This window comes from Phacochoerus africanus, chromosome 5 (genome assembly GCF_016906955.1).
Source record: "Phacochoerus africanus isolate WHEZ1 chromosome 5, ROS_Pafr_v1, whole genome shotgun sequence".
Classification (NCBI taxonomy): Eukaryota; Metazoa; Chordata; class Mammalia; order Artiodactyla; family Suidae; genus Phacochoerus; species Phacochoerus africanus.
In genome coordinates, this window is record NC_062548.1 from 35,762,517 (window position 1) to 35,776,587 (window position 14,071).

Genomic DNA, 14,071 nt, shown 5'->3' on the forward strand with positions numbered 1-14,071 from the left:
GGGGGAATCAACCCTTAATTCTAAACTCCTTCTCATTAAAATAAGTGATTTAGCTTAAAAGTCTATAACATCATAAAAAGATGCCACTGAGAGGAAACTGTCTCTGTGCCTGGTTTTTAATTGAAGTACAGCTGGTGTTCCGCGTTGTGTCCATCTCTGCTGCACAGCAGAGTGACCTACTCATACACACACATGCAGTCTTTTTCTCACCTTAGCTTCCATCATGGTCTATCACAAGAGATGGGATAAAGTTCCCTGTGCTATACGCCTGCACCTATCTTAAAGAAAAAATTTATTGGTCCATGGAGTCCTCCTCTCCTCTACGAAAATGCAGTTCTCACGCAACAAACATTTACTGGGCACCTACCATGTGCTGGGCATGGTGCTGGGCCCCGGGGACTCGGAGACAAGAACAGGGCCCTCACCACGTGCCCAGCACCGGGCGGTGTGACTGGCAGCACCTCGTGGAGCCACGCTGAGCCTGGTGCTGTGTCCCTCACCACCTGCTAGAAGGTTTCCAAATAAAGCAGCCCCGGTCCTGCCCTTGAGGTGCTCAAATATGCTGGCGGCCTGGGAGGACCCCCAACATGGGCTTGGAAGAGAGGAGCAGAGGTGAAGGGGGCGGGGTAGCCTCCCACAGCAGGTGCCCCTGGACGGAAAGGAAGAGCAGCCCCCAGAACTGAACCCCGGCTTGGCTTGTGGCTGCCTCCTTCCCCTAGTCCCAGGCTGTCTGGCTCTGGGCCCGAGGCAATAATGACAAGGTCAAGGGGCCCATGCCCACATGGCCAGCTCATCCCAATGGCCTTCCCTTAGGGCCGCCTTATGCCTTTCTCCCTCTAGCCATTCCCACCTGCCCGCAGGAGAGGATCTGATGACAATTCCAGCTGCCTCGGGGTGAAGGGATGTCACCGTCCTAAAGGGCATTCAGACTTGAAGTGAAGAGCAGCGGGGCAGGAGGAGAGAGGAAGGCACAGCGGAAACCGGGACTCCACCACATACTGCCTGTGACGGGCATCCGGTCACGCGACGAGTCCACTCGCATGTACTGAGCACCTGCTGTGTGTGAGTCCCCGGGATTCAAACGGAGCAGAAAGACACAGGGAACTTGCCCTCAAGGAGGGGCACCGGGAGATATGGAGCAGCGAGAGAGAAATGAAATTGCAGTAAGGGAAGAAGGCGGGGGTACATGTAAACATCACGCTCCACACGGAAAAATCTGCCCGTTGAGTCTCAGGAGAGAAGAGCTAACACAGAGAGGTGGGTGCCCTGGGCCAGAGCCCTATTCCAGGCAGAGGGGACAGCAGGAGCAAAGGCCCCGCAGACAGAGGAAGCAAGAGGCTGCCTGGGAGCTGAGCAGGTGCTGGAGCGCAGTGAGAAGCCCGCAGGGCCTGCACCTCCTGCATCTCAGCTGCCATGTTTATGGAACAGGATGCTGAGCCCACTGGACTGCCAGGTTTGGCCTCAACACGGAAGGAGAGGAGGAAGTTGAAGACCCATGTCTGCCTGACACACTGTCACAACGTGGTGACCCAGAGCTCTGCTGGCGCTCAGGAAGGGGTTCCTTCGAGGGGTGGAGGAGGGCAGAAGAAGGTGGTATCCCTGTCCCCAGCCCAGTGCCCCAGATTCCGCAAGACGAGATCTCTAGGTCTACCCCCAGCCGAGGGGAGCCCCAGGAGCTGCCAGACAGGCTTCTACTCTAAGCCTGGGGTCTCACAGGGATGGTGCGCCAACTCCACTGTAAAAATAAAAATGGGAAACAACTGGCCATCCGTCAATAAGGGCCTGGTTAAACAGGCCACGGCCAGGCTGGCTCAAAGGAACACGATGCGGCTCTCTAAGAGCACGATGCAGTTTCCGTGCGAAATAAAGACCCTCTGATAAAATGATCGCTTAGACCTCTAAAGCGTGTAGCGAAGTGGGAGGAACGTAAGCAGAGTGAACAGGGCAGCTCCTAGTCACTACATGAGTCCGTGTGTGCACGCGACTCACTCAAGCACCGCTTGGCTCTGGAAAGACAAACCCAAGACTGATCACTGGCACGGCCCCTGGGCAAGAAAATCAAGGGGCCAGGGATAGGGAGGAGATGGATTTTTCACTGAATGTGCCCTTTCAGATGACCTGGCTGTTTCGCATGGGTGTAACAAGGTGGGTCAAGAGTCCAAATTTTCATCATTTTCTTTTTTTTTTTTTTTAACACTGAATCATTTTAGCATTCTTTTTTTTTTTTTTTCTTGGTCTTTTTGCCATTTCTTGGGCCACTCCTGTGGCATATGGAGGTTCCCAGGCTAGGGGTCTAATCAGAGCTGTAGCCACTGGCCTATACCAGAGCCACAGCAGCGCAGGATCCGAGCCGCGTCTGTGACCTACACCACAGCTCACAGCAATGCCGGATCGTTAACCCACTGAGCAAGGGCAAGGATCGAACCTGCAACCTCATGGTTCCTAGTCAGATTCGTTAACCACTGCGCCACGACGGGAACTCCCAAATTTTCATCATTTTCAACTGAAGTAAAAAAAAAAAAATCCAGGAGTTCCCATCATGGAGCAGCAGAAACGAATCCAACTAGGGACTGTGAGGTTGCGGGTTCAATCCCTGGCCTTGCTCAGCAGGTCAGCGATCCGGCATGGCAGTGGCTGTGGTGTATGCCAGTGGCTACAGCGCTGATTAGACCCCTAGCCTGGGAACCTCCATATGCTGTGGGTATGGCCCTAAAAAGACAAAAAGACCCAAAAAAAAAAAAAAATCCAGACTCTGACAGCAGACAGACCCAGATCTGTCACTTCTCATCATGTTACAGTCATTGGCTGAGTTATGACCTCATCTCCAAGCCTCAGTTTCCTCTGCAAAATGAGGATCACAACAGTAATTACTGCCAGGGTTGCTGAGGACTAAAGGAAATACCATTACTTTGAAAGCATTTAGTTAAAACTTTGGCAGACATCAATTACTCAATAAATATTAGCTATTAAACCTGGAGTGACTTTTTTTTTTTTTAATTCATTTTTGGCTGGCCCATGGCACCTGGAGTTCCCAGGCTGAAAAATCAGACCTGAGCCGCAGCCACACTTAAACCACAGCTGCGGTAATGCCGGATCCCTAACCCACTGCGCGGGGATTGAACCTGTGACCCAGCGCTCCCAAGACGCCGCCGATCTCGCAGCACCACAGCAGCAATGGCAACCTGGAGTTACTGATTTGTACTAGTTTATTGTTTTCTCATCCACGAGGAGGATTTGTAATGCACTGAAGATGCTCTGGAAATGCGTCGGCAGAAGGAAATGGCCCATGTTTCCTTCAGCAGAGGGGACACATGCTCTTCCACGAGGTAGGGGCTGAATCCCTCCTAAGGAACAGAACCCACCTGTTGGTCCCTGCCGGCCCTTCAGTTCCCCCTGCAGCGCAGTGGGCTGCGGAGCAGGCAAGGACCCCTGGAACTGGGCGGGGATGGGAGAGAGATGTGCCTGCGCCTCAGAGAGGCTCGGCTCATCCTGGGAGAAAGAGGTGAGCACTGGGACCTCCCCATCCCCCACCCCGTCCTTCGCAGCTACAGGGCTACGGACATCGTGAGAGGAGGAGCCGCCTTAGATGCTGCCCATGGCCTTGACGTGCAGCACAGCTGGGAGGACCGCTGCAGAGGGGCCCTTGGAACATGGTCCAGAAGGGCAGCGGGTGACCCCAGGGGCCACCCCCATACCTGCTCCCTGTAATTCCTAGAGCTGGGACAGCATGGAGGAGGAAAACGGACTTCGTGACCAAATCTGAGTTTGTATCCAGCCACACAAGACACTCACTGAAAGACCTGGGGCCTCTCCGAGCCTCCGTCAGCCTATTAGACAGAGAGAAAGCACTGCCTCCAAGGGCTCTTAGTGCACAGTAGGTGCTTTCCAAATGCGGTTCCCTCGTTAAATAAAGGCACGGAGACTCGTACACACTCCTGGACCTGTCAGGATTAGGGGAGCCCCTGCGAGCAGGGCCATGCTGAGGAGGGTACAGTCACAGGCGGGACTCACGTAAGCAAAGGGGTTCAGGGTCCATTGGCGCTGCCCAGGCTGCCTACCCAGAGCCCCGGCCACCAGCCTCCTGACGGAAACGCACACCACCACCCGCAAGGCATTGCGTCCAAGAAAGCAAACTGGAGACTTACAGAACCGAGACCAATGACCCATTCAAAGGACAGGCAAGGGACAGAGGACCACGGTGAGGGTCACTAGGGCTGCAATGAACCACGTCCCAACTAGGAAGACCTGCAGTTCACAGGGCCATGGTGCAGCTCAGTGACAGCACCGAGGCGAGAAAGAGACACAGCAGAGGAACAGGGACTCAAGGAGATGCCAGAGACCCAGTGCCCAGCTGCGCCGTGTGGACTTCACGGAGATCCCGATTAGAGCAAAAAAGAGGAAAAAGGTTTTGCAGTAACTGGAGAAAAGTCAACGCTGACTGGACATTCGATGACAGCAAGGAACTGCTGTTAACTTGATGGCAGGAGGATGGTGCTGCACACGTCTCTTGGTAAGAAATTCCTAAGTATTTACGAATCAAGTAACAGTGCAGCGTGGACATGCACCCAAGGAATGGGAGTTGGGATGGGAAGGAAATGAGTGTGACTGAAGCAAGGACCTGACAGACAGTCACTCACACACACACACACACGGCAAATAGATATGTACGAGTGATACCGTGTAGGTAAAAGTTACACAAAATTGAGGCTAGTTACTGCTATGGAAATACATCTCAGTAGTAACATAAACATACGGAGGGAAAAACTATGTGCCAATTTCAGAATATCAGCTATGGAGGGGTGACGTTGCCAAAGGGGCTTTAATGTCTTTTGCAGCAATTTATCTTTTTAACATCTGCCCCCCCCCAACTAATGGAAAGCAAACAGGCACCATCTGGATGGTGCCTACCCAGACACGGCCTCATTTAGTTTCTGCACTTTTCTGTCCCCTGGACACTGAACAAACAGAAGAGCAGGGCTGTGGGGGGGGGGGGGCAGACAGACAGCGTGGGCCTGGTGGGGGCGCAGGGGACAACACTCACGGGTCCCCGGAGGTCGATGAGCTCCTGCCTCATCTGGGACACGAGGGCTTCCTTGGCCACCAGGGCCCGGTGCAGGCGCTCGTTGAACTCAATCAGCTCCCCGTGCATCTCCGCCACCTGCAACACACAAACACCAAAGAGTGAGGCTGGGAGGGCAGACCCTCTCCCGGGACGTGTCCCACCTTCCGCAAGCCCGTCACCCGTCAGCAGGGCACAGGGAAGGTGCTGGGCTGGAAGCAGTAACACTGCTTGCTTACGAGCTACGCAAACCCACCCATAAGTGAAACACATTTTTGACGTGGTGGATTTGTACACTGTGGAATCAATGGTCCCCAGTTTGTGGTCAGAATATGACCATAGGAGCTCCTGTCGTGGCGCAGTGGTTAACGAGTCCGACTAGGAACCATGAGGTTGTGGGTTCGGTCCCTGCCCTTGCTCAGTGGGTTAACGATCCGGCGTCGCCGTGAGCTGTGGTGTAGGTCGCAGACGCGGCTCGGATCCCGCGTTGCTGTGGGTCTGGCGTAGGCCGGTGGCTACAGCTACGATTCGACCCCTAGCCTGGGAACCTCCATATGCCATGGAAGCGGCCCAAGAAATAGCAAAAAGACAAAAAAAAAAGAATATGACTATAGCAGGTGTTTTTTGGATCTTGGGCTTTTGTTCCTAAGAAATGAACACTTTTCTGGCAAAGGTGTGCTTTCTCAGCGTAGGTGTGACAGTCGAGAATTTCCCAGGCAGCCTACAGCACAAGGAGAAGGACCAACCCATCCCTGTTCACCAGGACCTTGGTTCTGAAAACCAAGAAAACAGAACCAGAGCCTTGCTGAAGAAGATGAGGGTGACCCACAACTGCAGCCCCACGGCTGCGCTATGCTCACCGCTCACTCTACGCCAGGAAGTAGTCCTGCTCCCGGAGAGGGGATCAGTATCAGAGGTGTCTGAGCAGCTGGCTCAAGGTTAGACGGCTCATAAAGGGCTGCCTCCAGACCCAGGCTCTGGACCCCTGGGCACAGGCCACAACCCTGTCACGCTGTTGTGCAACCCAGGCTATGAGCCTGCGGATTTTTCCACATTTCAATACTCCCGGCTGGTCCCAAACAAATAAAAACGGAGGTTGTTATGGAGAGCCTATGTTTGATGCGGAGAATCAACAACAGGATTTTCCAGCTGTCCTAACAAATAGAACAAAGATATCTCATAGGGTCAAAACATCCAGCAATTTCGCTGACTGTAAGAGCCACCTTATTGGGGCTTAAAGTCAAATTCAAGTGTAATTTATTTAGATATTTTAGAGCAGGAGCTCCCTTGGGGCGCAGCGGGTTAAGGATCCGGTGTTGTCAGTGTAGCCGCTTGGCTGGCTGCTGTGGCATGGGTTCAGTCCCTGGCCTGGGAACTTCCAACTTGCTGCACAAGTGGCATTAATTAATTAATTAATATTTTAGAGAAACGCAAGATGTCATTTTGCCATGCTTGACAGGAACTCTGAAAGAAGAATCTAGCGAGCATCTTAAAGGGAAGTCCCCCTAGAATGCAGAGGTCAAGCAGACCCCACCCCAGCTCTTCCCAAGAGATCATTCCTCTTACACCCCAGACTTCAGCCAGGGATTCACTCCCTACATTCTATACGATGCATGAATAATATCAGACCATTTGTACATGAAATAAAAAAGAGACTCTCAGAATAAAGACAAGGCATAAGGAGAAGCTTTTTTGAAGGGGGATCATTAACTTGAGTGGACGCTTCAGGAGGGATACAAGGAAGCTCTCCTCTAATCTCGGGGGAAATGCTCCATGGGGTAAAAGGCAAACAGGAGGAACGACATGAAGATATTAACATTAGTCAAGGGGTGTTTTTCCCTTGCCATCTTTCTGCTTTTCCTTACTCTTCAGTTTCATAAATGAGCACGCTTTCACTTCTCAGAATAACCACTTAGACTCTTGTTTTTTTTTTTTTTTTTTTCGGTCAGCATTTGTGGCATATGGAGGTTCCCAGGCTAGGGGTCTAATCAGAGCTACAGCTGCCGGCCTACACCCCAGCCACAGCCACATCAGATCCAAGCCATGTCTGTGACCTACGCCACAGCTCACAGCAACGCCAGATCCTTAACCTGCTGAGTGAGGCCAGGGATCGAACCGGCAACCTCACGGTAAATTAGCTGGCTCCATTTCCGCTGTGCCAGGACAGGAACTCCCCACTTAGACGCTTTAAAAGAACTAAAATTCTTCATGTAAAACTCAGGGGAGCCAGGTGCAATTAACATGAACTTAATCAGGCTCCCAATTGCAATTCTGATGATTCCACTAACTTGCTCTGTGACTCTTCACTCAAAGGGCAACCCCTCTGACCCTCAGGGTGCCCACCTTTTCCAAACCAGTGTGAAATGCCAGGTGAAAATGGCACAAAAGACACTGCAAGAACCATACAATTAACAAATGGAGAGAATACGTCACTGAGCCTTTTAACCAGTGGGTTTTTGTTTTTGTTTGGTCATACAGACCTAAAATTAATATTCGTCGGTTGCCTTATGCACGTGACATATGCCGTGTATAAAAAAAAGCTTAAGAGGATCTTTTGGCCTTTCACAAACAAACACAATATCACTAACAATACCTGTTCAACTCCCCACACAGAAATCACATAAACCCTCCAGGAGTTTTCTCAGGGCTGAGAATCCATTTACCACACAGGAAGCAGGAAACACACACAACTGCCAATATCGCTGCTAAATACCTGCTAATGTGCCCCCTCTAAATGCAAGCTTTAAATAAATGCCACTGTCATTTCCAAAGCAACGTAGGGTTTTGCTCTGTTTTTGTTTTCTTTGGCAGTGGAAGCCGGAGTGTTGAAACAATTTTCCATAAATGCATAAAACATTGAAACATCCCAGCTTCAAAGGGTGTTTATCCTGACTGTCAAAGCCCTAGTTCTCTTTTGCAGCCAGAGAGTAACTTGACCACATCAGACAGAGCTTTCATTTCACCAGGGAATGGGGGAGAAATCCTATGGAACCCAGCAGACAAAATGGAATGGATAATTTCCAGCAGTCATTAAAACGGCAATGAATTTCTCCATGACATATCCCTACATACAGTCATTGATAGAAACAGCTTTCATCTTACATAAACCATCCTGAGCTTCCCAACCCTTGAATAACTCTTTCCAGACTCCAGCATAACTAGAAACGAATTGAAGATTCAGAGCGAGCCTCGGAAGGGAAATGTGAGCTCACAAATTGCTCCCATTATCATCAAAATAAAAGCAGGCTGCACAACCACTGCCTACCAGAATTTCTATGAGGCTCTGAGGGCACTGACAGGTTCCAGCTGACCCTCCTTCCTTTTTTTCAATAGCTCAGGGAACAGGGGAGGTGGGGGAGGGGGGGAGGGAGCGGGCCTTCCAGTCCATTTGCCACCAAGCAGCAAGGGTGGTCTTCCCAAAGCAACATCTGATACTGTTACCTGCTGTTTAAAACCTTCAATGCCTCCCACTGCCCTAAAGATAAAAATCCAACCACCTTCCACAGCTGGCACTGGCCTCTCTCCCTAATGTCACTCAGTCCCATGGGCCTTCTGTGTTCCATAAACATGCAGAGCTCTAGGAGGTCACCCCTTTGCAGCAAAAACAGCAGGTGCAAAGGCCCGGAGGCTTGCAGACAGGTGATTAAGGGATCCAACTCTGGTGCAAGGCAGGCCTCGGCTGGATCACCTAACTGACAGTGTGGTTTCTATGAGCCTGAGGCCTGTCACCTACAAAACAGGGATTAAAGACCATACTCACGCCACAGGGCCGCTGTGTGGATGAAAAGGGCTGCCACGCTTAGCAGGCTCCGTACAGCGCCCAGGCGTTGCAAATGCTCAGTGAATGAGAGCTGGTTTTGCGTGGCAGGCGACCGCATAAAAAGGACACAAAAAAGGCGGCGGCAGACAGGCAGGGCTCCAGAAGCCAGGTGGAAAAGGGCGCACATGCCGTAGCAAGCAGCTCCGATGGCTGTGGAGAGACTTGCTGTGCCCCAAAGCAGCAATGTCACCAAGAGAATTGCGAACCTTCTGCCAGGCACGGATCTGGGTGCTGGGGTACAGCAAGTTCATGGGGTTCACATCCTGGAGGTGAGACAAATCAGACTAGAGAGAAGATAGGGTATCAGGGAAGGGCTTCCCCCAACGATAACACTCAGAAGTAACTTCTCTCATCGGTTCTGACATGCCAGGCAGCCTCCTAGGGCCCATCTGGGCCTTGGATCCCTGCCAATCACTGCGCTCTGGCACCAGCACTGCTCAGGGCCACTTTAAAAGTCTGTGGGTTTCTTACCACACCCAGCAATTTATTTCCTTGAAAAGTAATCTGAAGACAGTTAAGGAAGGGTGCCATTTGACGATACTAATGACAGCGGCAAGTCAGAGGCAAGGGCCAGGCGGAGGTTCACTGGCTGGAGCTGATGCAGCCTCACGCAGAGCCTGGCAGGGACCAAAGGGCTGGAACTGAGCCCTGAGTCTCTGGAAGGCCTCAGGAGAACCCCTGGACAGTAGCAGACATGGTTCCTAAGTTGTGTCTGGAAAATGCACAACTCGTGAGCTAAATAAGGTGCAAATGCTTATCAGTCAGCATTTGGGTTTTATCTTTTAGGCTGGAGAGATGGTAGAAAGATCCAACTTTTTATGTATGTATGTATTTATGTCTTTTTGCCTTTTTGAGGGCTGTGTCCCGCGGCATATGGAGGTTCCCAGGCTAGGGGTCTAATCAGAGCTGCAGCCACTGGCCTACGCCAGAGCCACAGCAATGCAGGATCTCAGCCGCCTCTGCAACCTACACCACAGCTCACAGTAACACCAGATCCTTAACCCACTAAGCAAGGCCAAGGATCGAACCTGCAACCCCATGGTTCCTAGTCAGATTCGTTAACCACTGCGCCACGATGGGAACTCCCCAGACCCAACTTTTTAAATCAGTCATCTGTGGCTTAAACCCTTGCTGGCGAGTCACGCAGCACCTCGACTTGCACATGTGTTCAAGCAGAAGTTTAGCTCCAATGGCTGGAACCCACCTAAATGCCCAAGCCCAGGGGCCTGGTGAAATCTATCAGGTTCCACTACTTTCTACCACTGCCTGCTGCCTAGCAGACATCACTAGTCAATCATTGCTCCCTTCCTCAAGAAGCCATCCAGGCAGCCCTAACCAATCAATCCACGTGTTGGCCTGCATGATGACACCTATTTAGGATCCCTGGCATAAGGGATGGGGAGAGGCGTCATCAAGAAGGTGACATTTGAGTTGGGCTTTGTAAGATGATGCCTTTGGAGCTTCTGGAGACTGAGCAATCCCTTCCAGCTGGAGCATCAGGAGTATGATCTCCAAAAGCAATGTGTCTTTGAAAAAGCTTTTAAGTCTGTAAAAATTTCAGGAATGATCATAATCACCTGCCAAATCATACCAAAAAAATTATTAATTAAAAAAAAAATGCCTCCGGCATTCCCTTTCATCTCAGAATGTTCTACCTGATCACATTCGGGTACATCTGGCTTCACCCCGCCTTTGGCTGCCTAATTAGATACTTCCTGATCAATGCGACCAAGGCATTCCCAAATTTTAACAGCAGTGGCGGTTCTTTTAGTCACATACCCAAGCTCTCTGAAGACAATCACTTGATGCCTCAGAATCTACCTAAGTTTTACAAAGTGCACAGGCTGTTTGTGGGTCCCACTGACACTGGCTGTGGGGCGGGTTCTGGAACCTCCCTCTGCAGTGACGACCTGCACCCACCCCGTGAAGACAAAGCCCTCACCAGTGCCCAGGTGCCTTAACACACTTTCAAATACCCACTATCCACCATTCTACCCATCAGCTCACGTGACCCTCGCCGCCCTCTGCATGGTGAGCAGGGCTTCCTAGAGACAGGGCCTCGAGGCTCAGATGGGTCAGGCTACGCTCTGAAGGTTAACAGAGTCAGAGCCCCTGCCTGTGTGCCATGACCTCCACTTTGGGGCACAGGAGAAAGCTGAGCCCTTCGGGGTGAAGGGGACGAGTCAGTCCTGAGAGCAGAGGGAAAGGGCACAGCGGGGACCTGCAGCTCCCAAAGTAAGCGGATCATCAGCCGCTTGGAGAGCTTCTGAGAAACGCAGATTTCTGGGCTTCACCCTCAGAAATGCTGAGTCCATGCAAGGAGTCTAGAGCAGTGCTTTTCAAAGGCCCAGGAACCACGATGATCAGTCAGACCTGGGAACCACCGGCAGAGACCAAGGGGGAGAACGTCACACACTTAGGTGTGAACTGAGGCAGGGCCACTCCCTCGTTTTAGAAACCTGGTTTGTCAGGTCCTGTTCGTAAAATCGGGATGTCATGTCCACTTGTCAGCTCTCAGCTTCCAGAGTCTCACAGAGGTGAACAAAGTCACAACCAGGGAAAAACAACATGGAGCCTGCCACCAACACCAGATGACAGCCACCGCCACATGCTGCACTGCTACCCCTGCAAAGGACGAAAATCGCCTGCAAAGGTGCAGCCTGCACGAGGCTGTGAGCTGGGGCAGGGATGTGGATGGCTCGCGGCCCGTCCGGGGTGAGCACACAAGTTCACAATAAGTATTTTAAAACAACTGAAGCAATTTCATACTAGTACGAAGCCCAGGAATTCTACAGTTTTTCTATTTTATTTTATTTTTTTATTTTATTTATTTTATTTTTTTTATGAAATCACCAGTTTGCAATGAACTGGAAATTAAAACAAAAACCAAAAAACCTGGTTCTTCAGCTCAGAGAGTACAAAAGGTACCTACCAACAACACATGTTATACTTAAAACAATTATCTTGCATTAACAATTATTAAAACAATGACTAACAATATTGAAAAAGAACCAGAATACAGCCATTTTTTACATAAACTTGTAAAGAGTTGGGAAGAAAAATAAGCACCAATGTTATCAAATTGGTTGCTCTTTTAGATGCACATACCCTGTTTCCATGAACAGTTTCAATTTAGGCAGGAAGATTCCTTGAAATGTTAACTGACAGAGAACATGTCCAGACCTAGCCCAGGACACAGGGCATGGACATCCTCAAAAAGTGAGTCGCCATCTCATCGCCGTAAAGGATGGTGAGCCTTTTGCACAGTCGCTTGACTGCGCCCATTTCCCAGAGGAAGAAGGTGAGGCTAAGGGCCTGAGGAGCCAACCATCCCAGGTCACAGAGCTCAGCAGTGCCAGCGGAGACCTGCACCTCGGTTCTCACGGCTCCAGGGCCCATGTGCTTTCCACCATGCAACCCTCTGGAATCGGCCCCATAACCCAAGAAGAGAAATGCTGCACCTGTTTGGGGGTGGAGGAAACCTAGGCTCAGAGAGGGTAAGTGACCTGTCCAAGGCCACACAGCTTATGCCCTAACAGAGCCAGGCTGGGAAGACCAGGTCTTCTGTTTTAAAATACAATCTGCCTCTCCACGGGACGACGTGACTCTCCAAGAAGAAGAGAAATGGGGGCGTGGTTTGTATGGTGGCAGTGGGGGCGGGTGGAGGCTCAGAGCACTCGCTCTGCACCTTCTCTCCCGTGAAGTACCTCACAGGCTCCCTAGGAGGGAAGTGCTTGCACCCTGCCTGATTTTACTGATGAGGCAACGGAGGCACAGAGAAGGTGAGCACCTTGCCCAGGGCCACCCAGGAAGCAAGCCGCAGAACTGGTTTTCCAACTTCTGAGTTCGTGTTCTGGACTCTCAACTCTGCCTTTCTACACATCCTCCGAGCAGGATGCTGAGCTGGCATCTCAAGACACCAGAGGACCTGGAGAGGATGAGGAAGTACTGAGCACATTCGCAGAGAGCATCACTGAGTAGGGACACCCCCCCACACACATACTCACCCGGGAAAAGACACAGCCTCCAGCTGCTCCCACGGCCCTGCAGACCCCCCGAGGCCCAGTCTGGCTTTAAATCTTGGTGCTTTACACAGGAGCACATGTGCCAGCCTGGGAGGAAGCGCTTAAAAGCCCATTTTACAGATGCAGAAATTTAGGCTCAGCAAGGTAAAGTGATGGCCCAATGTCACACAGCCTGCAAGACGGGGTCAGCTGACCACAGGGCTCAGGGTTCTGTGTCTTCTTTCTCCAGAGTCTCTGCAGTTTCCTGCCTTCCAGCCCAAGACAGGCTCATAGAAGCGCAGGAGGCAGCTCCACCCTCAAATGCCACAGAGCTGCTGTAAGCAGAGGCCTGAGAGGAGGGCCATGTGCCGAGGTGACACCGAAGTGGATGCCTTCCCTTAATTTCCTGTGTACCAAGCCCCTCTGTGCTCAGAACACTGAGCTAGAGAGAACTGATGCCTAAAAACATTTGGCCGGGATCATGGTTTCATGGCAGGGGAAGGAAACACCCAGAACACATCAATTATGACGCCTCGGAGAAACAGATGCTATGTGACTGCTGGAGCCCCGTCGCCGAGCAGCTGGGTCCCAGTCCCCGGTGCAGGCCCTCGTTGCTCCTGACGCCTGACCTTTCAGAGGGTCGCCAGGCAGAGCCTCGGAAAAAGGGAACACACAGCAGCGGCGGCCACCCGCCCCGCAACACCTCGTCTTTGCTGCCTTCCCTTAATGGCCCTTAAAGAGCAAAGGTGGAACAGACAGGAAGGGTGATGATAAAATAGCAGCCAACACCGTCCCGGCTGCTGTCTGAGACAAATGAGCAATGACAGGGGAGAAAAAGCAAAAACAAACCCTGAGTCCCCGCCCGCGGCAGCAAGACGAATTCCCGTAGGGAGACTAACGCAGAAGACCTCACGCAGCCGTGCAAGTTCATGAACAAGTTCCGTCCACCGTCCCCTGTCCTGCGTTATCGGAGCAGCCGTGGGGCAGGGGGTTTAAGGTGCAAACTCCAAAGCCCAGTGACTGGGGATTAAAACCCACCTTCCCCGCTTTCTAACTGCAAATAGTTTCTTGGACCAACCTCAGCTTCTCATCCATAAAATGATGTGAACAGTGCATTTCACGGGGCTTCTGCGAGAGTTAAACAGAGGCACAGAGGCCTTAGCTATAGGAGCCCGGCAGGCACTCCAG

At 51.5% G+C, this 14,071-nt stretch overlaps 1 protein-coding gene across 4 annotated transcripts in view; it reads right to left on the reverse strand.

The window, feature by feature from the left end:
- Window positions 1-14,071, reverse strand: part of SNX29 (sorting nexin 29) — a 551,544-nt gene that overhangs the window by 202,078 nt on the left and 335,395 nt on the right. For all 4 annotated transcript variants that reach the window (XM_047780471.1, XM_047780470.1, XM_047780473.1 and 1 more), the window contains one exon: window positions 5,042-5,158. In XM_047780471.1, coding sequence (XP_047636427.1) covers window positions 5,042-5,158 — 117 coding nt within the window. The remainder of the gene's footprint in view (window positions 1-5,041; window positions 5,159-14,071) is intronic.